We start from the raw sequence: 24,084 nt of genomic DNA, 5'->3' as shown, positions 1-24,084 counted from the left end.
ATTTTGGACTTTGTATGGGCGGGGAACGTGCCAAGGGTCGGGAAGACCCTGCTACAGAGGCAGTAGGAGGGGTTGGCCGTGCCGAACCTGCTTCATTATTATTGGGCGGCAAATGTGGATAAGGTGCGGTTTTGTAATAAAATGCATTAAAAAAATGTATGTACTTCACAGAAGCATTTAGTTGAGCACTTGAAACACCATAGCACACAACGCTACAGACCAAATGCAGACACGATAGGCCGAAGGGATATGTGCTGTATGACTCTATGCTGTTCAAAATTTTAAAAAAAAATTTTTTAAAAGCAAACTAATCTAGCTATTTTCTCCCTAATGGATTTCTAATTAGTCCTGCTCACAAAGAACCTCCAAAAAATGTACTGTCAATGTCTGAAAACAATTGGGATTCCTGAATGAACAGATATAACAAATTTGACAAAGCAGTATGGAAGAAAGCACTGCATTGTATTCTACATTTAATCATTAGATATTTTATTTCCATTGCAATATCTCAAACATGTATTTCAAAACCATTTTCAAAGCACAATTCAGTATGGTGAAGATTGAACTACAAAATAAATTTTATATAATCTAATATAATATACATTTATGGTGTCTGAAGGTACACAGACATTTAGGCTGGGTGCAAGCTGTTACCAGAAGTGTTAGATTAAAAGGCGTTTGCTGCACAGATTTTTTTTTTTAAATGCAAAAAGGTTATAATGAAACCAAGTGTAGCAGGAAGCCTATACTTCTTGACAAGAAAAAAAATTCTCAACTGTGCAAAGGTGAAGAATGGGAGCCTGGCATTTCGCCACAGGATGAATTAGAAACATCAATTCATCTCAGACAAAGATTACTCAACATCAAGATCTGTGAATTGTGCATGACAAAATCAAGTACAATCGAAGCGGGAGAGAATGTGAACAAGATTCGGAATCTTGGCCTTGACACAAATCCACTACATTTGTTAAGAGGATTCTTTTGCAACCAAAAGATCCAGTTATGGTGTAACCACCATTATTCATATTGAAATATGTTTGGTACTGGAAACTCCTTAAATTCAAGTTGTCACCAGAAAGTTAAATGCTGAAATTGTATTTCTAGAGTGAGTTTCAATCACTTTCATGTTTCAGTTATTAGAAAGGACGCCCCAAGTAACTTCCTCTGCTTACTATTTTGTATTTGCCAGTTTCAGATGCTCCTGTACAAATGCCAACAATGCAGAAGATTCACTTATTCCTTGCGTTTTAGCGCAGCAGCAACCACACCCAGCAAGATAGCAGCAACAGTGAACCCTTGGGCAAAGATACGTGCTCGCATTAACAGCTGAGATTGTCGTGTCTTGCCATGTTTAAAACTGACCAATCCATAGGTAAGAGCACCTGCAGTGCCTAACATTCCTATAAAAGAAAAAAAAATCATTAATCACCTTGAAACATTTAAAACTAAAGTCCAAGGGATGTCAAACTTTAGTTTTCATGCACATGAAACTTTTGAAATTACAGAAAATTTAAACTGATCCTATTAATTTGCAGAAATCTGAAATTGTTGACATCAACAGATTTAGATTTTTTAGGATGGGTGCAAGTTGTTACCAGAAGTGTTAGATTAAAAGGAGTTTGCTACTCAACAGTTTTTTAAAAAATGCACAAAGACTATAATAAATAAAACCAAGTGCAGCATGTTGGCAGCAGGAAGCGTATACTTCTTGACAAGAAAAAAAAATTCTTAATTGTGCAAAGGTGAAGAATGGGAGTTCTGTTTTTTTTGTCACAAGTAGACTTACATTAACACTGCAATGAAGTTACTGTGAAAAGCCCCAAGTCACCACAATCCGGCGCCTGTTCTGGTACACGGAGGGGGAATTTAGAATGTTCAAGTTACCTAACGGCATGTCTTTCGGGACTTGTGGGAAGAACCCGGAGGAAACCCAGGCAGACACAGGGAGAACGTGCGCACTCCGCACAGACAGTGACCCAAGCCGGGAATCGAACCTGGGACCTTGGCGCTGCGAAGCAACAGTGCTAATCACTGTGCTACAGTGCTGCCCATTTTAAGCTTCGACCCTAATGAGACAAAAGTGCTAAAATATGCCCTTCGTTAATCTCCATGGTCATCAAACGCAAAGGTAAATAACCAGCAAATCACAACTACTACATAATTATCTGGCCTTTTTTCGGACCGTAGGTGGCTCTCAGATTTGACACCTTGGCACTGGTTTACATTATTTCAACAAATGACTTTTTTTCACCATTTAAACATAATCCTAAATTCTTTTTTTTTTAAAAATATGTTTTATTGAAATTTTTTCCCCAAACAACAATTTTTCCCCTCTTACAAAGCAAACGCAACAATAACAATACAGAAATTTTAAACAATACACAAGTAACAAAACCCCTTTATCTTTGACCTAAACTAAACTAACCCCCCCCCCTTCCCCCTGGGTTGCTGCTGCTGGTCATCTGTCTTCCCTCTAACGTTCCCCTAGGTAGTCGAGAAATGGCTGCCACCGCCTGGTGAACCCTTGAGCCGATCCTCTCAGGGCAAACTTTATCTGCTCCAGTTTAATGAACCCCGCCATATCATTTACCCAGGCCTCCAGTCCGGGGGGTTTCGCCTCCTTCCACATGAGTAGGATCCTGTGCCGGGCTACTAGGGACGCAAAGGCCACAACGTCGGCCTCTTTCGCCTCCTGCACTCCCGGCTCTTCCGCAACTCCAAATAGAGCTAACCCCCAGCCTGGTTTGACCCGGGCCTTCACCACCCGCGAAATCACTCCCTTCCAATACCCTTCCAGTGCCGGACACGCCCAAAGCATATGTGCGTGGTTTGCCGGGCTCCCGCCACACCTCCCACATTTGTCCTCCACTCCAAAGAACATAGAACATACAGTGCAGAAGGAGGCCATTCGGCCCATCGAGTCTGCACCGACCCACATTAATCCCTCACTTCCACCTTATCCCCGCAAACCAATAACCCCTCCCAACCCTTATGGACACTACGGGTAATTTAGCATGGCCAATCCACCTAACCTGCACGTCTTTGGACTGTGGGAGGAAACCGGAGCACCCGGAGGAAACCCACGCGGACACGGGGAGAACGTGCAAACTCCGCACAGACAGTGACCCAGCGGGGAATCGAACCTGGGACCCTGGCGCTGTGAAGCCACAGTGCTAATCACTTGTGCTACCGTGCTGCCTAGTCTTGCTCCCGTTATGTGTGCTCTATGTAGCACCTTAAATTGAATCAGGCTAAGCCTGGCGCATGAGGAAGAGGAATTTACCCTGCTTAGGGCATCAGCCCACATACCCTCCTCTATCTCCTCCCCTAGTTCTTCTTCCCACTTTCCTTTTAGTTCGCCCACCGACTCCTCCCCCTCTTCCCTCATCTCTCGGTAAATCTCTGACACCTTGCCCTCTCCGACACACACCCCTGAAAGCACCCTGTCCTGTATCCCCTGTGTCGGGAGCAACGGAAATTCCCTCACCTGTTGTCTAGTAAACGCCCTCACCTGCATATATCTCAAGAAATTTCCCCGGGGCAACTTATACTTTTCCTCCAATGCTCCCAAGCTCGCAAAAGTCCCATCTATAAATAAATCTCCCACCCTCCTAATTCCCAACTGGTACCAGCTCTGAAATCCTCCATCCATTCTTCCTGGGGCGAACCTATGGTTGTTCCTGATTGGGGACCCCACCAGGGCTCCCCGCACCCCTCTCTGTCGCCTCCACTGTCCCCAGATATTCAATGCTGCCGCCACCACCGGGTTCGTGGTAAACTTTTTAGGTGAGATCGGTAGCGGCGCCGTCACCAGCGCCTCTAAACTCGTCCCTTTACAGGACTTTCTCTCCAGTCTTTTCCACGCCGCTCCCTCGCCCTCCATCATCCATTTACGTATCATTGCCACATTGGCGGCCCAATAGTAATCGCCCAAGTTCGGTAGTGCCAATCCTCCTCTGTCCCTACTACGCTGAAGGAACCCCCTCCTTACTCTCGGAACTTTCCCTGCCCACACGAAGCTCGTGATGCTCCTGTCTATTTTATTAAAAAAGGTCTTGGTGATTAGTATAGGGAGACATTGAAATACAAATAAGAACCTCGGGAGGACCATCATCTTAATTGCTTGCACCCTGCCCGCCAGCGATAGAGGCTGCATGTCCCACCTCTTGAAGTCCTCCTCCATTTGTTCTACCAACCGTGTCAGATTAAGTCTGTGCAAGGTTCCCCAGCTCCTAGCGATCTGAATCCCCAGGTATCGGAAGTTTCTTTCCACTTTCCTTAGAGGCAAGCCTTCTATCTCTCTACTCTGGTCCCCTGGATGTATCACAAATAATTCACTCTTCCCCATGTTTAGCCTATACCCCGAGAAATCCCTGAACCCCCTCAAAATTCGCATAACCTCTATCATCCCCCCCGCTGGGTCCAACACGTATAACAATAGGTCATCCGCATATAACGAGACTCGGTGTTCTTCTCCCCCTCTAATCACCCCTCTCCATTTCCTGGAGTCTCTCAATGCCATGGCCAGAGGTTCAATTGCCAACGCGAACAACAATGGAGACAGCGGGCATCCCTGTCTTGTTCCCCTATATAGTCGGAAATACTCCGATCTATGTCGACTACGCTTGCCGTTGGAGCCCCATAAAGAAGTCTAACCCAGCTAATAAACCCGTTCCCAAACCTCCTTAACACTTCCCATAAATACTCCCACTCCACCCTATCAAATGCCTTCTCTGCGTCCATTGCCGCCACTATCTCTGCCTCCCCCTCCACTGGGGGCATCATTATCACCCCTAATAGTCGTCGCACGTTAACATTCAGTTGTCTCCCTTTTACGAACCCTGTCTGGTCTTCGTGCACCACCCCCGGGACACAGTCCTCTATCCTCGATGCCAGTACCTTTGCCAACAATTTGGCGTCCACGTTCAATAATGAAATGGGTCTATAGGACCCGCACTGCAACGGATCTTTATCCCTCTTCAAAATTAACGATATTGTCGCCTCCGACATCGTCGGGGGTAGAGTCCCCCCTTTCCTGGCCTCATTGAACGTCCTCACCATCAACGGGGCCAACAAGTCCACATATTTTCTGTAATACTCCACCGGGAACCCGTCTGGTCCTGGGGCCTTCCCTGCTTGCATGCTTCCCAGTCCCTTAATAACCTTGTCCACCCCAATCGGTGCCCCCAGGCCTACCACCCCCCGCTCCTCCACTTTCGGGAACCTCAATTGGTCCAGGAACTGCCACATCCCCTCCTCTCCCTCTGGGGGTTGAGACTAATACAGTTCCTCATAGAAGTTCTTGAACACCTCATTTATCTTTCCTGCCCTTCGCACCGTGTCTCCCTTTTCATCTCTAATTCCTCCTATCTCCCTCGCTGCTGCCCTCTTTCGCAATTGATGAGCCAACAGGCGACTAGCCTTTTCCCCATATTCATACCTCCTCCCCTGTGCCTTCCTCCACAGTACCTTCGCCTTTCTGGTGGTCAGAAGGTCAAATTCCGTCTGGAGTCGTCTCCTCTCCCTGTACAATTCCTCCTCCGGGGTCTCTGCAAATTCCCTATCCACCCTTAAAATCTCCCCCAGTAATCTTTCCCTTTCCTTGGCCTCTGTTTTCCTTCTGTGGGCCCCAATGGAGATCAGCTCTCCTCTGACCACCGCTTTTAGTGCTTCCCATACCACTCCCACAGGGACCTCGCCGTCGTCATTGACCTCCAGGTATCTCTCAATACACCCCCGCACTCTTGCACACACTCCCTCATCCGCCATCAGTCCCACATCTAATCGCCAGAGTGTTCTCTGCTCCCTTTCCTCTCCTAATTCCAGGTCCACCCAATGTGGGGCATGATCCGAAACCGCTATGGCTGAGTACTCAGCTTCTTCCACCCTAGAGATCAACGACCTTCCCAAAACAAAATAAATCTATCCGGGAGTACACTTTATGGACATGGGAGAAGAAGGAAAACTCCCTAGCCCTAGGTCTAAGAAATCGCCATGGATCCACTCCCCCCATTTGGTCCATAAACCCCTTAAGTACCTTGGCCGCTGCCGGCCTTCTTCCGGTCCTTGAGCTGGATCTATCTAGCCCCGGGTCCAGCACCGTATTAAAGTCCCCTCCTAAAATCAAGTTTCCTACCTCCAGGTCCGGTATACGCCCCAGCATCCGTCTCATAAACTCATAAATCCCGCATCGTCCCAGTTTGGGGCATACACATTAACCAACACGACCTCCATTCCCTCCAGCCTGCCACTCACCATTACATATCTACCTCCGCTATCTGCTACGATGTTCTTTGCTTCAAATGTTACCCGTTTCCCCACCAAAATGGCTACCCCTCTATTCTTTGCGTCCAGTCCTGAGTGGAACACCTGTCCCACCCATCCTTTCCTTAGCCTAACTTGGTCCGCCACCTTTAGGTGCGTCTCTTGGAGCATAACCACGTCTGCCCTTAGTCCTTTCAAATGCGCGAGCACGCGGGCCCTTTTTATCGGTCCGTTCAGGCCTCTCACGTTCCACGTGATCAGCCTCACTAGGGGGCTACCTGCCCCCCTCCCGTGTCGACTAGCCATTACCTTCTCTAGGCCAGTCCCATATCCCGCCTCCGCGCTCCCGCTCGCTCCCCCAGCGTCGCACACCATCCCCGCCCGCCCACTCTTTAGCCATTTCCTTTTGGATTTCCGCAGCAGCAACCCAGTTGTCCCCCCCCCTCCCCGCTAGATCTCTTTCTAGCATGATTGCTCCCCCATATTACTTCCGTAAGTCAGCTGACTTCAACTGACCCCGGCTACTCCTGCTCACTCCTCGACCCCCCAGTGTGGGGAACTCCCACCCGCCTTGCGCCTGTCTTCCCGCCTTATTCTTTCTGGCGCAGGAACATCCCTTTACCTGACCCGCCTCTTATGGCGCAGCTCCCTTTCCCCTCCCCCTCCCCTTCCCCATTCTCCAACTATGTCCCGTCTTTCCCCCCTCACCGGCGCCCACATTTCCCCAATGTCTCCCCCCTTCCCAATTTACTTCTCAATTAACTTCAACCATAACATTAACAATAACATTTCCTGCAGCATCAGTCCCTCAGTTCCGATCCAATTTCTCTTCTTTGATGAAGGTCCATGCTTCCTCCGCCGTCTCAAAATAATGGTGTCTCTCCTGATACGTGACCCATAGTCTTGCCGGCTGCAGCATCCCGAACTTCACCTTCCTTTTATGCAACACCTCTTTGGCTCGGTTGAAGCTCGCCCTCCTTCTCGCCACCTCCGCACTCCAATCCTGGTATACCCGTACCACTGCATTCTCCCATCTGCTACTCCGCACCTTTTTAGCCCATCTCAGGACCTCTTCTCTATCCTTAAGGCGGTAAAATCGCACGATTATCGCCCTGGGTGGTTCTCCCGCTTTTGGTCTTCTCGCCGGAATCCGATTTGCCCACTCCACCTCCAAGGGGCCCGTAGGGGCCTCAGCACCCATCAGTGAGCTCAGCATCGTACTTGCGTACGCTCCACAGTCCACTCCTTCCACACCCTCAGGGAGACCCAGTATCCGAAAGTTCTTCCTTCGCGCTCCATTTTCTAGGGCTTCGATCCTTTCAGTACACTTTTTATGAAGTGCCTCGTGCGTCTGTGTCTTAACCGCCAGGCCCAGGATCTCGTCCTCAATATCTGTCACCTTCTGCTCCACCACGCGGAGCTCTGTCTCCTGGGTCTTTAATGTCTCCTTGAGCCCCTCAATTGCCTGTAGCAACGGGGTCAGCACCTCCCTCTTCAGCAGCTCCACGCACCGTCTCACAATTTCATCCTGCTCAGGCCCCCATGTCGCCTGCGCTTCATAATCCTAAATTCAAAGGTGTAAGTGTAGCTTGACAATTCAACTGTTTTCTTAGAATATGGTAAGTCATTTGGACAAATGTGGAATAATTAAGGGAGACCAGTATGGATTTTTAAGGGACAAATTGTGTTTAACTGACCTAATTGAGGATTTTGTTTGAGATGGGGTTGATGAGAATAATGCAGTTGATGTGGTATACATGGACTTCTGATAAGCATTTCATAAAGTGCCACATAACAGGCTTGTCAGCAAAGTCGAAGCCCGTAAAATAAAAGGAACAGTGGCAGCATGGATATGAAGTTGGCTGAGTACCAAAAGAGAGATATGGGGCTGGTTTAGCACAGGGCTAAATCGCTGGCTTTTAAAGCAGACCAAGGCAGGCCAGCAGCACGGTTCAATTCCCGTACCAGCCTCCTTGAACAGGCGCCGGAATGTGGCGACTAGGGGCTTTTCACAGTAACTTAATTTGAAGCCTACTTGTGACAATAAGTGATTTTCATTTCCTTTCATTTTCATAGTAGTGAATCATTGTTTTCTGCACTGGAGGAAGCTATTTAGTGATTTGCTATGAGGACTGCTGTTTTTTTTAAATCTAAAGTAACGATCTAAACTAAAGGAACAGAGTATAAAAGTAGGGAAGTGTTGTCGCAACTGTACAAGGCATTGGTGAGACTGCACCTGGAATACTGTGTACAATTTTGGTCCCCGTATTTGAAGAGTAATGTAGTTGCATTAGAGACAGTTCAAAGGAGGTTGACTAAATTGATATCCGAGGTTTTTTAAAAATAAACCTTAGGTACTCAATTATTTTTTTCCAATCAAGGGGCAATTTAGTGTGGCCAATCCACCTTCACTGCACATCTTTGGATTGTCGGGGTGAAACACACGCAGACAGGGGGAGAATGTGCAAACTCCACACAGACAGGGACCCCAGGGCTGGGATCGAACACAGGACCTCATTGCTGCAGGCAGCAGTGTTAACCACTGTGCCAACATGTCACCCTATATTCATAGAATCATAAGTTACAGTGCAGAAGGAAGCCATTCGGCCCATCAGGTCTGCACCGGCTCTTGGAAAGAGCACCCTACCCAAGCCCACACCTCCACCTTATCCCCATAACCCAGTAACCCCACCCAACACTAAGGGCAATTTAGCATGGCCAATCCACCTAACCTTCACATCTTTGGACTGTGGGAGGAAACCGGAGCATCCGGAGGAAACCCACGCACACACGGGGAGAACGTGCAGACTCCGCACAGACAGTGACCCAAGCCGGGAATCGAACCTGGAGCTGTGAAGCAATTGTGCTAACCACTATGCTACCATGCTGCCCATATTGATTCCAGAGATGAGGGGTTTGCATTGTGAAGAGAGATTGAGCAGCTTAGACCTATTATCTCTCGACTTTAGGAGAATTAGACGAGATCAAATTGAGATATACAAGATGATAAAAGGTATTGGCAAAGTAGACAAAGCGGATGCTTCCTCTTTGTGGGGCATTTTAGAACAAGAGGACACCGTTTTAGGATAAGGGGTAGCAGATTTTAAACACAATTGAGGAGAAATTACTTCTCTCAAAGGGCTGTGAATCTGTGGAATTCACCACCCCAGAGTGCAGTGGATGCTGGGACATTGAGTAAATTTGAGGAGACAGATTTTTAATTAGTAATGGGTCGAAGGGTTATGAGAATGGGCAGGAAAGTGGAGTTGTGGAGGCCAAGAGGAGATCAGCCATGATCGTACTGAATGGCGGAGCGGGCTCGAGGGGCTGAATTGCCTAATCCGGCTGTTAGTTCTTATGTACTTCCTCATTACTGCTCTGCCATTTAATGAGATCATGACTGGTCTGTATTTTAACTCCATCTACTCCCCTTTGTTTCATAATGCTTAAAATACTTACTAAGCAAAATCTATCAGTTTCAGTTTGGATATTTCCTGTTAACCTCCATCTTTAATAGTTGTTTGTGGGAGGGAGTTCAATATTTCCACCATCCCACTAGAATGGCACAGGGTTGGGAACCTTGGCAGAGTGACAAGGCTAGGAGAAATAAGGACAGTAATAAAGATCAGTAAAATGCAAAAATAAGATGGAGAGGCAAGTAGGTCCACAGGACAAATAAAAGTTGGGATGGTTCAAAATGGCAAGCCTAAAAAGGCTTTCTTTCTTAATGCAGAAAGCATTCAAAATAAGGCAAGTCCCGAAGTCCAGCCGGCGTGGGCCCCAAAGGTCCACAAGATGGCAAAAGTTGGTCCCGGGAAAAAAAGTTTGAAAAACACTGATTTAGAGCAATACTGAATTTAACACCATTCATCACTATAGTTAAATTAACCATCGGGATTAAATTAGGTCAATTTTTCCAGCCAGATCCTGTACGATGATTTTGTTTCTCAGAGTCGCACCAAAGTTCGATTGACCTGTATGAATTTGTATTTGAACAGACGAAAGAAATTTAGAGTACTTTTCATTTATATACAGTGCAAAAGAGAATCGCCAGTACATTTAACAAGTTGTGTAAGTAATTACTCTTCTTTGTTAGGGACTCAATGAAAGGTTAATAAACCCAATACCTAATGATCAGTATTCATTTGGTTCTTGGACAACAGCTCCACATGTCAATTGAACAGCAGTTGATCAGTATAGAACCGAGACTGACCATCTGAATTTTAACTCTTCATTACAGGAGGCTGGAGTCCCTCCTCCCCATTGCTCGAAGATTAATGATGGTCCCTTTCCCCCAAAGTCGTGACTCGATAACTTTCACTTAACCCCTGGGGCCCCACTCACCGATTGGCACGAACGGATTTTCCTTCGTTTTCCTGATAAACTTGTCCCGAAACCCTTCCTCCTTGGGTCTGGGCAGCGGGACAAAATCCTCGATGGCCGGCGGCTTGGTCAAATCGAGCATCGAAGCTGCAGAAAACAGCTTCCCCGACATCTTCGTCCGCCGAGTTGGAACACGTGACCAGAACCGCGAACGGGCGGGGCTGTTGGTCTCTGACTGACAGCTAACCACATTCCCCCATCATTCTGAAAGGCGGAGCCTCGGTCTGTGATTGACAGCTAACCACATCTCCCATCATACAGAGGCGGGGCTTGGGTCTGTGATTGACAGCTAACCACATCTCCCATCATAGAGGCGGGGCCTGGGTCGGTGACTGACAGCTAACCACTGATGGCCGATCATTATGTACGCGATCGTATTATCTTATAGCTGAATGATTTAATTAAAAGTTTACTGGGAAGATTACTGACCAGGTTAGTAGCAGAAAGGTGATTTTTAAAATTGTTAATAAAACAGAATTCTGGAACTGACTGGCGGGGAGGGTCAGAGGTCAACGTTGAGGCGCGGGGGCGAGACACGCGGCTGAGTTCGAGTGGACGCTTGGTGAAAAATGCCGAAAGCAAAAGGGAAAACCAGGAGGAAGAAGTTTGATTACAAATCCGATCGTAAGAAGCTCAAACGGAAGATGTTGAAGAAAGCGGTGCCGCGGATCGAGTGGTGAGTGTAAAGGTAGCCGGGGGCTCCCAGGCTGGCAGCCTGTGTTCACTCAGGAGGCCTTCTCCGCACCCAAGAGTCGCTTTTTAAAAGTGCTGGAAACTTCCAGTAGTCACCGGATTGTTAGGCCGCAGGGGGCGACCGTTGGGTCCTTGGTGCCTGTACCGGCTCTCCAAATGAGCATCAAGACTCATTGCCATTCCCCTCATCCTGCACATTGCTTCTCTTCCAGTAATCATCTAACGCCCTCTTGAATGCTTCAATAAACAGCAACCATTCGCTGTGTGAAACGCACCCCCCCCCCAATATTTGCTTCTTTTACAAATCACTTTAGATCTGTGCCGTCTTGTCCTGGATCCTTTTACAAGCGGTCAGGATTCAGTCTGAAAATGACCATGACCTCTCCAATATTTTATTTAATCTCCAGGTTACGCTTTCATTTTTGAACTTTTCCTCCTCCCTTGGGGTTTTTCTTCCTAGTGGGCTGCCTGTAATCCAACTCTCAAGAGTTTCTCTCTTTCTTCGGGGTCACAGCGTCAGGGACGCAACTTCAATTCCGGCCTTGGGTGACTGTGTGGAGTTACACTTTCTCCCCGTGTCTGTGTGGGTTTTCCCCGATGCTCCAGTTTCCTTCCAAAGTCCAAAGGTGTGCAGGTTAGGTGGATTGGCCATGCTAAATTGTCCCTTAGTGTCCAAAGATGTGCAGGTTAGGTGGGGTTATCGGAATAGGACAGGGAAATGGGCCCTGATAGGGAAAGGATCAGGCCGAATGGCCTCCTGCACTGTGGGAATTCTAAGGTTCTGTCACTGTTAATATTGGTTCAGTCGGCAATACCTTTGTTTTGCGTCAGAAGAGTGATTTCCCTAAATGTGGTATTGAGGGATTGCTATATTGAATCAGATGGTAAAGAAAAGTAAGACTTTCTCCAGTGCCTTATGCAGCATTCAGTTTTCAATGCAGACCAGCAAACATTTCTCACAAGCAGGGAAATGAATAAAAGGATAGGTTGATGGGTGAGTTGAAGTAAACAGTGGAAAGAGGTTCATGTGGAGCATACATGAATGTGCTGTATATTCAATCTAGAATTCATTACCTGGTCACTAGTCTTGCTGCTATTTTTGGGTAGAGTGCTGACTGACACCACCATCAGCCAATGGGTTGAAGGTGAGACAGTACTTGTGGCTTAACCTGCAACAAACAATCCATTTTACAGAAAGTAACTTTACAAAAAGAGGCCAATTGTAATGCCTCTACAGCAAAGAAAACTTATGACCAAAGTAGGGTGATTACGGTTAGGTCTCCCAATAAAAAGTGTTATTTTCTAATAATAACGTAGTTAGTGTATAAAATCAATTCCAATCGCTGACAGTATGATCGAATCATTAGCATTCAGTTGCATTGCGTACAAAACACCAGTGACTATATTTTCACAAGTATTTGGTTGTGGAACAAAAACAGAAAACACTGGACAATCTAAGCAGGTCTGACAGCATCTGTGGAGAGAGAAGGGAGCTAATGTTTTGTGTCTGAATGACTCTTTGTCACAGCTAGAGAACTGGAAATGGGGTCAGATTTATACTGGAGGGGGGGGGGGGCTTGATAGGGGGCCAGCATTAGGTGGAGATTGACAAAGATATGGACAGAAAGACAAAAGCAATGTAAATGGAGGCGATGAAGGGTTTCAATAAAGAGTTTCACAGATTACAATGTGTGAATGGCAGAAGAAAGGTGAATCATAGAATTTACAGTGTGTCAAAAGGCAATGAGGAACAGGGAACAGATGGCCCAAATGGGGTGGGCGGATGGGGGACAAAGGGAAATGGACATTAAAATGGGATTAAGGTGGAGGAGAGAGTTCACTGTCTGAAGTTATTGAACTCCATGTTAAGTCCGGCAGGCTGTAACGTGCCTAATCAGAAGATTACATTGGGCTTCACTGAAACATTGCAGCAGGCCAAGGACATGTAGACGTGAGAGCACAATGGTGAGTTGATTGTGGAGTAGTTTGGAATACCTTGAAGGCATGAAAGGTTGTGTTAGTCCATAGGTGGGATGGCATGAAATTATGGACAAACTTTCTGTGGTTTTGAAAATTGGTGAAATCAGAGGAAGAAAGGGACAGTTGGAAAAGATACTTTATGACATGGCAGAGTGGTGTACCGCATAGATACTTTCTAAAGTCATAGTCATTGAGCCATTACGGCACACAATGATTAAAAAGGCTGTGGACAAAAACATAGCTGACTTAGGAAGGTGGGGATGGCTGTAAGAGTGAATTAATAGATTTAGTAAAAAGGGGGGGGGGATAGATCTAACACCCAAATTAGAGTAAAATCATATGCTAGTCAAATGCTATTTCTCAAGGTCGTAACATCAACAAAACTTGCCAGCAAGGTTGCTTACTTGTTTGAAGAACAGACAGTTTTCTAGCTAGAAGATTACAAGCAAGTTTTTGGATATCAGCAGACTGTACCTCCAAAGGTTCCTCTAGGATAGTTTCCACCATGCTTGAATCATGATTAAATATTGTAGCCTGGGTCTCCTGTGGTTAGTTGGAAAAAGTCCACCACAACATGGCAAATTATATTTAAAGTGCACAAGGGCAAGATAATTAAACTAGGATCAGGAAGTAAATCATGGTTTTAAAAAAAAATCCTTTTTTAAAAATAAATGTAGAGTACCCAATTCTATTTTTTCCCAATTAGGGGGCAATTTAGTGTGGTCAATCCACCTAGCCTGCACATCTTTGGGTTGTGGGGGTGAGACCCACGCAAACACAGGGAGGTTGTGCAAACTCCACGAACAGTGACCCGGGGCCGGGATCGAACCTGACTCCTCAGCGCCATGAAGCAGCAGTGCTAACCACTGTGTTGCCCTTATGGTAAAATAAATTAATCAGAAGAGAGAAGATACACAGACATTTAGATTTAACTCCCTGATATAGAAGGTGGTGAATGTCTGGAATTTACTAGCAAGGGAGGTAGTAGAGGCAAAACTACTTTTTGAGTATTCTGCCTGAAGGTGGGTCTTGGAGATTATTTTCTGAACTGAAGCTAAGTGTGGTGACAGGTAGGGCGAAGAAATAGGCCTCGAATTTACTTCAGCCAAAACGCTGATCAACCCTCATGTTGTCAGTATTAATCTGATCGATACACTAACTGTCTAGCCAACTAACTAGGCCCCTTCTAGACAGGGAAATATTTATGGAAAAAATTGATATAGATATTTGAAGGAGCAGTCAGTTTGTTTGTAGAACTGGCCTGATTCATAGCGCCAAGGTCCCGGGTTCAATTCCCGCTTGGGTCACTGTGCGGAGTCTGCACGTTCTCCCTGTGTCTGCCTGGGTTTCCTCCGGGTGCTCCAGTTTCCTCCCACAAGTCCCGAAAGACGTGCTTGTTAGGTGAATTGAATATTCAGAATTCTCCCTCTGTGTACCCGAACAGGCGCCAGAGTGTGGCGACTAGGGGATTTTCACAGTAATTTTGTTGCAGTGTTAATGTAAGCCTACTTATGACAGTAAAGATTATTATTGTTATAAAGTTAAGATTCCATTCTGGCTCTGTCCTTATTTACATTTTTTTTTAAAATTGGTTCACACTTAGTTATCCTGTTTTAATGTTTATTTGCAGTAGTCTCAATTATTTTGCTGGAATATTCTTGGTAATATTTCTTACCACAAATTGTACAAATGATGACTTGATGCTTAATAACTGAGCGGCAAGTTGAACTGAAGATTTGACTTTCTTTTTAAAGTGCACAGATAAGAAAAGCATGGAACATCAAGAAATCAGTTGCTCAGAATTTAGCTGACATGGGTTTGGCATCTGACCCAAATCGCGCAATTCCCATTAAGAAGAACAAGGTATGTACAACTGTGATTCTGTATGATGCTCAAATCTTGCCTATTTACTGACAAACTCCTAAAATCTTTGTCATGAGTGTGACAAAGAATCATAGAATGAGGACTATATTCCACAATTAATACATAATCTGACTGCATGACCTATATAATGATTATTACTTGTTCCTAAAATGAAGAAAATCTTCTCATCTACATTCCCGCCTTAAGTTAATTTATGGGTCCTGAGGCTGAGGGAGTTCCACGGTATGAAGATGGGAATAAAATTGGGATGCTTGCAACAGTGCAGTCGATGGTGAGAGACCCATTTTAAAGGAGCAGACTAGCTGTTCCACTGAAGGTCTCAGCCAAGCCTTCTGCAGCTGAGTGTTGAAGGTTTAATGCAGGTACATCAGGGCAGTTGCTGCTGTTTTCAATGGCTTCTGCTAGCTTTAGTCCTGCAAATTGGCTGTAATACAGGGTCTTTCTGCTGCAACCTTTTGTATGGAACAAGAAATTATTTGTGTTAATGAAAAAAACAGCAGGTATGGGAATACAGATTGGGCTTTAAGCAGTGGTAGGCCTGAATGTCAGATATTTTCTCTCTTACTTTGCTTATTCTGCCCACATTACTGAGGAAAATCTTGGTCTAGGTTTCTATAGAAAGATATGGGGGTGGAGTCTCCATCAGCAGGATCCTCCGTTTCACTGGCAACACACTCGCGCCTGCGGCTTCCTGATGGTGTGGGGCTTCCCGCATGGGAAACCTCATTGGCTGCCTGTCAGGACGGAGAATCTCACTGCTGACGGGGACGCGCCGCACCAGAAAACGGGTGTGGCGGGACAGAGAATCCTGCCCATGATGTAGATGACCCAGATGGTTTCCCTCCTCCTTACTCTTCTGATCAACCATGTCATTGAAAGTGTTGTAGAACAAGAATACTTGTTTTTAACTGGCTTCTGTTTTTCCTTTTCATGGAGGCAAACTTATACCAGTTATGCTTAAAAGTAATGGAATAATCCCGCATTCTACTGGCTTCAGTGATTGTTGATTGGTTTGCGGGTTAGATTAAATTTTTTAAAATTGGTGCGGCACGGTGGTGCAGTGGTTAGCACTGCTGTCTCATGGCGCCAAGGACTCTGGTTCGATCCCGGCCCCAGTTCACTGTCCATATAGAGTTTGCACGTTCCCCCCTTGCCTGTGTATGTCTCATGCCCACACCCAAAGATGTGCAAGGCAGGTGGATTGGCCACGCGAAAATGCCCCTGAACAAAAATGTCTGCCTCCAATGCAATTCTCTTCAATGTGGAAAGACAGATGAGTGATAATCAAGATTTTATGACTTTGTCAAACAAAATCATATAGGTGCATATGGAAGAGATGCACTCTGTCAGCCCCTTTGTTTATGACCCATCATTAAACTGGTATGGGATATTGGTTGACTGAAATTGGACTTGTGCCTTGACTCGGAAGCGTGCACATTAGATCAGGGCTTTAAATTCTAGATTTATTAATGCATCTTTGTGAAAAGCCGTGTCTTTAATGTATTTCTATTTAACCCTGAGTGCAGCTGATCTGAATTTTACCTTTATTTTTGAGCTCTGAACCACTTGCCTTGGTTCAATTGGTAATACTTCTGCCTCTGAATTAAAAGTCCTGTAATAGATCTATGGTCACATTTTGTCCTGCTATTCCAGGAGCGCTGCTCTGCAGAAGTGCTACCCTTTGGGTGGGACCTCAAATCACACTTGTCTGTTCAGGTGGATGTTCAAAGTCTCATGGCAATATTCAAAGAACCTCCGAGAATTCTTTTGACCTGTCCAAAATTTTTACATTAGCAAATATCACCCAAAACAAATAACTGGCATTTAATTTCATTGTTTGTGTGACAGTTTTTTGTGTGCAAAATAACTGCAACATTCACCTACATAAGTGGTGCTTAACTTGTATCCTCCATCATAAATCTCGTGTGCTTGTTTGTTACTTCCTATTTTGTCCTTTTTGAATTTTGAGGAGCTGGAAGTTTTCAAAAGGCTCTTTCTGGTATATGTCTCATTGGTGCATACATCTTAATTCAGTACCAAGATTTACTTTTGTGTTTGCAGCTTGATCTATACACATAACAGAAGTATGGATTTATTTTTGTAACACTTGGAGGTTCAGTGGTACATAACCATATGACCGTGCGATTGCAGTGCACTTCAAAGCAGTATGTGAAGTGTATTGTGATTTCTGAAAAATGTGATGTGTATAAACTAAATTTCTATTAAACATGTACAAAATAAATTCTACAGATTATTTGAACTAAGTTGAATTGAGTTTTTACTTTAATCTTAGATTTTGGGTGATGGGCTTTGAACAGTTGTGATGATGTGGAATTCTGACATAATATTTTTATGGCATTACTTTGTTTTCATTTGGAATCAACATGATATACTTAATTGGGTGTGGGTATGTCATACTGTACAAGAAGTGGAGAATGTAAAGAACATTCCAGGAACTAATCCATACAACTGTAATGTAAAGGAAGATGGTTGTAGTTGTTGGAGGCCAATCATCAGTCCTGGGACTTCGCTGCAGGAGTCCCTCGGGGTAGTGTCCTAGACCCAGCCATTTTCAGCTTCTTCATCGATGACCTTCCCTCCATCATAAGGTCCCGAAGTGAGGATGCTTGTTGACGATCCAGCACCAGCAAGATGATAGTCATGCTTGGGATGATAAGTGGCAAGTAACATTTGCACTGCATCAGGGCCAGGTAATGACCATCTCCAACAAGAAACAATCTAACTATCTCCCCATGACAGTCAATGATGGAACAATCACTGAATCCCTTGCTGCCAGCATCCTGAGGGTTAACGCTGACCAGAAACTGAACTGGACCAACCATATAAATATCGTGGCTACACAGCCAGGTCAGAATCTGGGAATTCTGCAGGAAGTAACTCATCCTGACTACTCAAAGTTTGTCCACCATCTACAAGGCACAAGTCAGGAGTGTGATGAAATACTCTCTACTTGTCTGGGTGAGTGCAGCCCCAACAGTACTGAAACTTGACACCATCCAGGACAAAGCAGCCCTCTTGATTGATACCTTATCCATCACCTTAAATTTGCACTCGCTACACTATCGACGCAGAGTGGTAGCAATATGTGCCATCTACAAGATGCGCTGCAGTAACTCACCAAGACGCCTTCAACAGCACTAGAAGGACATGGGAACACCACCACCTGCAAGTTCCCCTCCAATCCACACACCATCCTGACTTGGAACTATATTACCATTCCTTCACTATTGTGGGGTCAAAATCCTGAAGCTCCCTTCCTAACAGCACTGTAGGTGTACGTACACCACAGACTGCTGCAGTTGAAGTGATTCACCGCCACCATATTAAGGCCAATTAGGGTTGGGCAATAAATGCTGACCTAGCCAGCGACTCCTACATCCTGTGAAAGAATAAAAATCAATGTTTTGTACTGTTTTTGTGCACAAAATGGGGAAGTAGTTTTAGAATAAATTAATCTAGTATTTCTGCATTTAGAATCATAGAATTTACAGTGCAGAAGGAGGTCATTCGGCCCATCGAGTCTGCACCGGCCCTTGGAAAGAGCACCCCACTTAAGCCCACCCCTCCAACCTTTTTGGACACTAAGGGCAATTTATCATGGCCTAACCTGTACATCTTTGGACTGTGGGAGGAAACCGGAGCACCCAGAGGAAACCCACGCACACACGGGGAGAACGTGCAGACTCTGCACAGACAGCGACCCAAGCCTGGAATCAAACCTGTGACCTTGGAGCTGTGAAGCAACTGTGCTACTATGCTGCATTTCTTTTGACAAGTGGGTGTTTTGCTCAAGTTATGGTTTGCTTATAAATAGTATTGTTGACAAATAATGGTGAATTGTGTAAATGATTCTTCACAATTCCGGTGTTAATTTGCTTTACAGAAAATTAAAATGGGAACAGCAACAAAAGGAAAACAAGTCAATATCAAGCCCTATGTCATTAAAGGTTTGTACCAGTTGTCATTTCTTTTAGATACCCGTAACGTCAGCATTATCAGATTTTTGTTTCCTGCCTTTTTTAAACTTTTGCAGCTGTTATTGATTTCACTAGGGAAGCTGTGAACTATATTTGTGTGGGGATTAGCTCAGGATGAGACTAATAGATGCATAGGCGGCACGGTAGCACAGTGGCTACCACTGTTGCTTCACAGCACCAGGGTCCCATGTTCGATTCCTGGCTTGGGTCACTGTCCATCATGTTCTCCCCGTGTCTGCGTGGGTTTCCTCCAGGTGTTCCGGTTACCTCCCACAAGTCCCGAAAGACGTGTTGTTAGATAAATTGGACATTCTGAATTCTCCCTCAGTGTACTCGAACAGGCGCCAGAATGTGGCGACTAGAGACTTTTCACAGTAACCTCATTGCAGTGTTAATGTAAGCCTACTTGTGACACTGATAAAGATTATTATTTTAAGAAATGTTGTTTTGCATTTTATTGTTGGAATGCTTAAATCTTATTCATTCTCTTGGTACAAATAATACTGAATAAATATCAGGTAATAAAAGTGGTGTTTAAAACTGACACTTGGGGGAACCTATAGATGAGCAAATGGCCTTGCTTAATTTTATTAATGTGAAGTTTTGTGAAATGAAATATAAACTACTCCCAAATTTCCCCCATTTCAGAGCTAGAGGCAGAGGCTAGCCTCCCAGAAGTAAAAAAGACTACCCTCTCCAGAGAATTTATTGACTATGTGCGACATATGATTGAGAACTACAAGGACAATTACAAGGTACGAAATATTTAAAAATAAGTTTCATGCAGCATTACTCAACTTTCAGAATATAGAGTTGGCAGGACACAAACCATTAAATAATTGCTCCTTGACAGAAGCAAAGGACCATTGTCTTAGTGGTGAGATCTAGGGTGAGATTTAACCACCGCGTTGAGCCCAGCGTGGATCTGGGCACGCCGGTTAAATAGCGGGAAAGGCTGAAATCTAGATTTGCGCCGGTCGTGAATCACTTTATCTAATCAAGCCACTCCCGATGGTGTGTTCCACGCCCAAATATGGTGAGTATATCATTAACCCTCAATTGCATTAATTTCCATCTCATTAGTGAGATTGCAGTCGAATACAACCGCCTCCCAGGAATTAACCAGCCCCCCCAGCGAGAAATCACGCAGGCATTGTTTAGTACTCCTTTTTTAAAATGTGCCGCTGAGGCGAACTGAGGTGAGTAGCCATTTCCATTTTCTGGCATGCAGCTCATGGGCACTCGAGCGGAGTCCTGGGATCCAGCAGATCTCCAACTGCTGACTCCCTTGGATGTTCCTGCCTGCAGCTGATGTGCATCAGCAATTGTGTGCTGCTCACCAGATTGTTCCCCAAAAGCCTGTTCACTCATGTCGCCCACTGAGGTATGTCTCTGCTGGTGGACGGTGGGGGTGATAACTGTGACTCTTCCCCAGAACTCGCCTCCAAAGTGTTCACTTAGGTGTGGGGGGAGCGAGTCCGGATGGCCCGGCCCCCATCAGATGGAAGTCCTGCGAGAGAATGGACATGTGGTCAGCGAGAGGGATTTATCATTTTGTCTGACATGAACAACTCATTTGAGACAGGTCATCTGGGTGAAGGGGCAGTGGATCCTCACCTCTGTGGGCGCAGGCCAACCTCACTGTCAGTGGCAGCTCTCTCCACAGTCAACCCCATTATTTCCAGGATCCGTTCCTCAGAGGGCCTGAGGACTCGAATCTCTGGTATTCTGCCCCTCCGTCTTTGCCCTATTGTACTTGTATGGGCTTCTTCTCATTCAGGGACAAAGAGAGGGCATTGTGAGCTGCACAATGTGCCAGAGGGGTGGGGTCCTAGAGCAGATGGCATGTGTGGGCACGGCACCTGGACATGAAGGGGCTATGCTGCTGGGTGCCAGTGAGTTCTGAGGAACAAGCATGAAGAATGGATTTGGGGAGGGTGCGTTGTATAAGCGAGTGATTTATGGAGGAAGGGTTGGGAATTCAAGGGGAACTGATGCCAGGAGGGAGGTGGTAACTTGCCCTTGCAGCTTGGTAGAGGTCGTTAGTCTTTTTCCGACATTGTACGGCTGTCCTAAGGCGGCCCTCCTCGTCATGTTGCCTGCACTGACAGCTGCTGTCATTGCCTCCCAAGCGGTATTGGTGACCCTGCCGTTGGTCCCCCGATCCCCTCTGGGGAACAGGATGTCCCACCTTGTATAGATGGTGCTGAGAGGCCTGGTGAAATCAGCAGCCCCAAAGTGAGGAGCAAGTCTCTGCGCTGCCATGCTTGTGCATTGACTGGGCGTGAGTGGTGAGGGAGCGTTTAAAAGCAGCTTCCCCTGGTTAGCGGCGATATGCTGACACACTAGTCCAGAAAATCAGATGACAAGAGAGCCAGTAATGGGGAGAATCTCGTGGAGGCTCACTTCCAGCACTAAGTGCTGTTAAATACGGGCCGCAATCTCGCCAAAGCAGCTGCCGAGAAACACCCCGCCTATCGTGCCCAAACTGGCACTTAGAAATGTTTCTGTTAAATCACGTCCCTCGTGTTTAATATGTGGAGGTGAATAATTGCTACATTTAAACAACTAGGTTAAGGGCAGCACGGTGGCGCAATGTTTAGCATTGCTGCTTCACGTCACCGAGGTCCCAGGTTCAATCCCGGCTCTGGGTCGCTGTCCATGTGGAGTTTGCACATTCTCCCCATGTTTGCGTGGGTTTCTCCCCCTCAACCCAAAGATGTGCAAGGTAGGTGGATTGGCTGCGCTAAATTGCCCCTTAATTGGAAAAACTGAATTGGGTGCTCTAAATTTAATTTTAAAAACTAGGTTAAAATTGGAACGAAGTTTGTAAATGAAAAATGAAATTAAAGATAGATGAGACTAAACCTAAAATCAATTCTAGGACGAGAAGATTAAGCAGTTGTCTCTCGACAACTGTTGGTTGCAGTGCTGAGAAACATGTGTCTATGCAACGCGATTTACTTTGAATAAAGGGCCTATACGAACGTGTGGCCAAGGCTGCACATAGCCCCATTTTTTACAATGGGGAGCTCGTACTCGTTGGAATGCCCCGTTGTAGCGAGAGGTCGGGAAGCCATTTTTAAATGGCTTCCTGATCTCCGAGGCCCACAAAATCCCTGACATCTCTCTCCCCCACCACCATGGCAGGCAACCCTGGCCCGGTCAGGTGCATGCAAAAAAATGCCAGCTTGGCATGCTGGCACCGCCGGGGTGGCATGCAGTGCCAGGGTACCAACCTGCCCAAAGGACATGCAGTTGGGGGCCTCCAATCCCCTTGGAGAACCCCCCCTGTGCCGTTCCGTTCCGTCTGGTCCCCATTTGGGAACACCTCCCCAAATGGCGCTCACCCAAGGTCCCCGAGGCGAAGGGATTGAATCCCAAAGCCTCGGGTACCTTGGGAATCTGCACGTTAGGGTAAGGCTTATTATACTGCCTCGCTCTAAAATGCAGATTTGCCAAAAATTCCCCATGCAACGTCTCGCGAGATTGCGTTGAATCTCATGAGGCGTTCCGAGCTGGGTAGATCTCGGCAGCAGGGTCTCGTGGCTTTCACCAACCACCCTGCACCACAGTGTGCTGCTTTTCTGGCGCAGCGTGGCTGGAAGATTGCGCCCACATTGTTATGAATGCATCAGTTTTTCTTTTTTGCCATATGAGAAATAAAACCACAATTGACATTTCAAAAAAACATTTAGAAAGATGGCTGAAAAAGTTAGAATGTGAAGCCGAAGCGTTTTACAGTTTTTGTTTTAATTTGAGAGCTTGGCAATATTCAGCAATCTAATATTGTAAAACTGAATAGCCAAATAATTATCTGGAATTCAGTAAAACTTCACTGTGTGTATGGGCAATCTGGGGGATGATAACTGATCCACCGGTGGATTTCACACAGCGTCAGCCTTGAGTGGGATTTTTGGATTGATGAGAGATTAGTAAAATAATGGGAAGGTCGAAGAGAGAGTAGGATGGACAATTGGATGTTTGTGTTCCCAAGGCAGTGGTAAAGAAGGTCTTGTTGCCTCCCCTGGCATCCTCCAAAGGGTCGAATCAAGGAAACCAGGCTTATCTAAGAGGGAGCCAAGCCTGCTATGGCAGCAAGAGTAGGAAGGTCACAGAGCACTGAATGTTTGGGATTCGTCAGGGCACGCTACTATACTATTTATGCACTGATTTACAATCACAATGTTGTTTTAAAATCAGAGCCATTGAACTCATGCTTCTCATTTTTCATTTTAGGCAATGGCAAGAGATGAGATAAATTATTACCAGGATACACCGAATCAGATCAAGCAAAAAATTGAATCTTACAAACGTTTTTATCCAAGTGAATACAGTGCTTTGGTTGCTTCTTTACAGGAGAAGATGGATGTAGCATGAGGCTGAATTTAAAAAAAAAACTGACTGCACTATTCAAGAACTACATTATCAGCCTTGAGAACTTTTTTTTTTTGTAATTCAGCTCCTGCATACCATTCTATTTTGCAGAGGGATCATATGTATGTTTCCCTAATGGACTATTGTAATGTTGAGATGAGAGCTATTTGCAAATTTTTATTCCTAGAAGTGAGTGGCGTGGCCTGCTCGTTGTCATTAAAATTATGGATCTGAAGATTGCTTTTTGATGAAGATTGAATTTTGTGTTTAAAAGTAACGAGCACTGAATATAATTCTGTGTAGTTCTATGTTGAGATAGTTTAGGTCAAACTGTTGCTAACTTTGCCTTAGTTTAATTGCTCTGTTTTATTACCTTTGCTCTTGAATCGCCAGGTACCTTTATGATACCGCCACGTGGTTCAAGTCCGAGTAATGATCAATAATCCAGTACACCGATTAGTAAGATTTAAATCAAAGCACATTTAATATACACAGTAATCACTAC

General features: G+C 45.5%; 2 protein-coding genes across 2 annotated transcripts; one reads left to right on the top strand and one right to left on the bottom strand.

Annotated features, from left to right (window-relative positions):
* Positions 1-472: 472 nt before the first annotated feature.
* higd2a (HIG1 hypoxia inducible domain family, member 2A) lies at positions 473-10,801 on the bottom strand. The gene is made up of 2 exons (XM_072512181.1): positions 10,609-10,801; positions 473-1,400 (listed from the first exon to the last, which is right to left on the bottom strand). Exons 1-2 carry the CDS (start codon positions 10,757-10,759, stop codon positions 1,234-1,236), a joined length of 318 nt encoding a protein of 105 aa, XP_072368282.1. The 5' UTR covers positions 10,760-10,801; the 3' UTR covers positions 473-1,233.
* Positions 10,802-11,058: 257 nt separating this feature from the next.
* nop16 (NOP16 nucleolar protein homolog (yeast)) lies at positions 11,059-23,814 on the top strand. Its single transcript, XM_072512180.1, has 5 exons — positions 11,059-11,323; positions 15,075-15,183; positions 19,109-19,172; positions 19,851-19,957; positions 23,442-23,814. The coding sequence occupies exons 1-5, from the start codon at positions 11,217-11,219 to the stop codon at positions 23,580-23,582; spliced, it is 528 nt and encodes a 175-aa protein (XP_072368281.1). The 5' UTR covers positions 11,059-11,216; the 3' UTR covers positions 23,583-23,814.
* Positions 23,815-24,084: the final 270 nt, after the last annotated feature.

This window comes from Scyliorhinus torazame, chromosome 7 (assembly GCF_047496885.1).
Source record: "Scyliorhinus torazame isolate Kashiwa2021f chromosome 7, sScyTor2.1, whole genome shotgun sequence".
Lineage (NCBI taxonomy): Eukaryota > Metazoa > Chordata > Chondrichthyes > Carcharhiniformes > Scyliorhinidae > Scyliorhinus > Scyliorhinus torazame.
This window is presented reverse-complemented; position numbering and strand designations above follow the sequence as displayed.